The 3,105-nt window shown below is 31.6% G+C and overlaps 1 protein-coding gene across 5 annotated transcripts in view; it reads right to left on the reverse strand.

The window, feature by feature from the left end:
* Positions 1–1,433: 1,433 nt before the first annotated feature.
* Positions 1,434–3,105, reverse strand: part of LOC119596074 — a 12,688-nt gene continuing 11,016 nt past the window's right edge. For all 5 annotated transcript variants that reach the window (XM_037945198.1, XM_037945201.1, XM_037945200.1 and 2 more), the window contains one exon: positions 1,434–2,745. In XM_037945198.1, the coding sequence (XP_037801126.1) occupies positions 2,455–2,745 (291 nt within the window). In that variant the 3' untranslated portion in view covers positions 1,434–2,454. The remainder of the gene's footprint in view (positions 2,746–3,105) is intronic.

Genomic DNA, 3,105 nt, shown 5'->3' on the forward strand with positions numbered 1-3,105 from the left:
TGGGCGGATCACGGGAAAGCAGAGAAATACACTAACTATAAACCTAGAACATAGCCTGTTGGACACTGTGGTAGCCTCTCTACCTGCCGCCCAGTAGCTGTGGGCGCCATCGACTATTTTGATTACGAGATTAAATTTCTCGGTAATCGTTTATAATTCCCAATAATCAATAACCCAGCGATTGCTCCCAGCATGGGTTACACTCTGAATGTATGGTGTAGTCAAGTGTCTCTCAGTGGATTTTAACCAATACATATGAATCTGTTTGACCAATAAATATACATTAAAAAAGAGAGACTTAATAAATTCTCATGAATGTGCGCATAGAATCAACAGTTAGGGGTCTAACAATGAAGACAAATCTTTAACAGCAAGAGACTCGTAAGAGGAAAGTTCTTGTGTACTGCTGCACAGTTTTCACCTCGTTGTTATGTAGACTACAACCCAGTTTTTCAAAGTGGACAATACGGGCTCGTCGGGGGCGTAGAGCAGACTTAGGGAGGTGAAAATGGGCGGTGGCGGGCGGTGACTGCACGGAAGTAGGTACAACATTTAAGTCAAAACAAAAACAGAAAATTCTATCAAAATTTTTAATTATGAAATTTATAAATACAAAAAAGTAAAAAAAAATACATGGCTATCCTGTTCTACGGAACAAAGTTAATATAAACCTTAATGACTTTTCAACAAAAACAATACATAGGAGAATCATGGATATGCTTTTATAACAGCAATTACAAAATATTTTGATGATAATTGTAATAAACATGGTCATAATAGTAACATTAATAGTAGTAGTAGTAGTATTACTACTAATAATAAAAATAACAAAAATAACGATAATGATATTGATAACAATTAATAATGATAATGATAATATTAATACTAATAATGAAGATAGTGATAACGATAACATTAATGATATTGATAATCATAACTATAATAATGGTAATAATAATAATAATATCAGTAACAATAATAATAGTAATGGTGATAGTAATAACAATGATAATAACAGTAACGATGGTAATAACAACAACAATGATAATAGTAACATAACATTAATAACAATAATAACAATAATAATGATAACAATAACAATAATCATAACAAGAAAAAAGGATACTACACGATCACTAACATTAAAGCTATATATATATATATATATATATATATATATATATATATATATATATATATATATATATATACATATATATATAATATATATATATATATATATATATAATATATATATACAATATATATTATACATATATATATATTACATATATATATATATATAATATATATATATATATATATATATAAATATTAGATATATAACATATATATAAATATATATATATATATATACATATATAAATATATATATATATATGTATGTATGTATATATATATATAATTTTTTTTTTCTTTTTTTTTTAGAGTGGCCCTAGGCGTTTGTACAAACTTAAGTATAAAGATAGCGTGTTAAAAGGGTCGCTTTCGAGACCTCTTTTGTTTGAAGCACTAGTTTAGTTATTTGATAGTTTCACGTGTTTGAACCTTCGACTGTTTACACCTTACGTATATGTTGTCTTGATGTATCAGTGTGCTAAATATATGTTGCTTTATTGTGTCTGACGGCTAATTCTATAAGGCTCCATATACGGTTCGTCTCCCCAAAAAGAGGTTGATTGGTCATTTGTATGGTGATATTTTTCCTCTTTTTTTTCAAATTAGAGCACTATGACAACTTGGAATACTGTTTCAAAATGCGCAAAACTCACTCCGCTCTAGTCTGTCTATACGTAAAAAAAAACAATCTTCATATATCTGTTGTAATAAGGGTTATGTTTATAGCTGTTATTGATTTCATTGTAATGATTATTACAACGATTGTTAAGGAAATGTTAAGAATAACTCAGCAATAACGTTGTAGTAGAAATAGTCATAATAATGATATAATGACGATGGTAAAGACGACGATGATGATTTGATGATGAATAAAAATATGATATTAACAGGAAGAGAGCGTTTGTCAAATTATTGTATTAAGTTTCCTCCACTATATTTTAAGAAAACAGACTGACTCCATCCTAGCGGAAATCAATGTTTGTAATATACTCTCTCAGATATATATCACGTTACGTCCAAAGGAAGGAAGAAACTAAACTTATTTAGCGATAAACCAGAAGTACATTTTAAGAATATACATTAATGGCTCCATATTTACCCATGTTTATTACTATCAGTAATGGAAGCCATTCCACGGTGAATTATGAGATTACCGTGAGCCATATCTTAAATTGGTAACGTTGAAAGTTGTGTGAAGGTAACAGAAACATTATGAAGAATTAGATCTTCAGGTAAGGTAGTTGTATACACATGATATGGATAAATAATTTAAAATGATAAATGGTCACTGAAAACACCAAGAAAATAACGGTTTCAGCTGCAGTTGCTCATACGTCGACCACAAGCAGCATTGAGAACCATGTCGGCATACTGACGGACCAGAATATACCCCACATGAACCACGTCCTTACACATCCACCACAGCGTGTCTCTGAAGTGTCTTGGGTTCTTGAGACATTCTTGGTTGTATGCGCGGGAGAGAGGCAAAGTGCTGTCCCAGAACACGACGCCGGTCTTCTTCAGTGCTTGCCTATAGAGGGCGTTGTACTTTCGGATGTTGTCGACGGTGAAAGATTTTACTTTTGGTTTTTCGATATAAGCCACCTGGGAAAAAAGAATGTTGTTATTTAGCATTCTTGTTTTGGTCACTGGTATTTGTATTGGGTAGTGCTGATATTGTTTTTGTCGCTATAATCTTTTCTTACTATTATTATAGTTATTATTTTTGGAAGGTATCTCGGTATTGTTGCAGGCTGTCTATCTTGCATAGTGCATTGCTGAGACCAATGGTATATTTAGTGATCACGGGGCAGTGAGTATATCCCGTCATTTTGCAAAAGATATTCTCTCCTGTCACCATTATGGCATCATTTTCTCATCACTAAGTGCTTACTCAAACCATACCCAGGATAGCTCTCCATCTCTTTGCGGCAAGCGAGTATATAGTACAAAAATAACGAATTT

This window comes from Penaeus monodon, chromosome 37 (assembly GCF_015228065.2).
Source record: "Penaeus monodon isolate SGIC_2016 chromosome 37, NSTDA_Pmon_1, whole genome shotgun sequence".
NCBI classification, from domain to species: Eukaryota; Metazoa; Arthropoda; class Malacostraca; order Decapoda; family Penaeidae; genus Penaeus; species Penaeus monodon.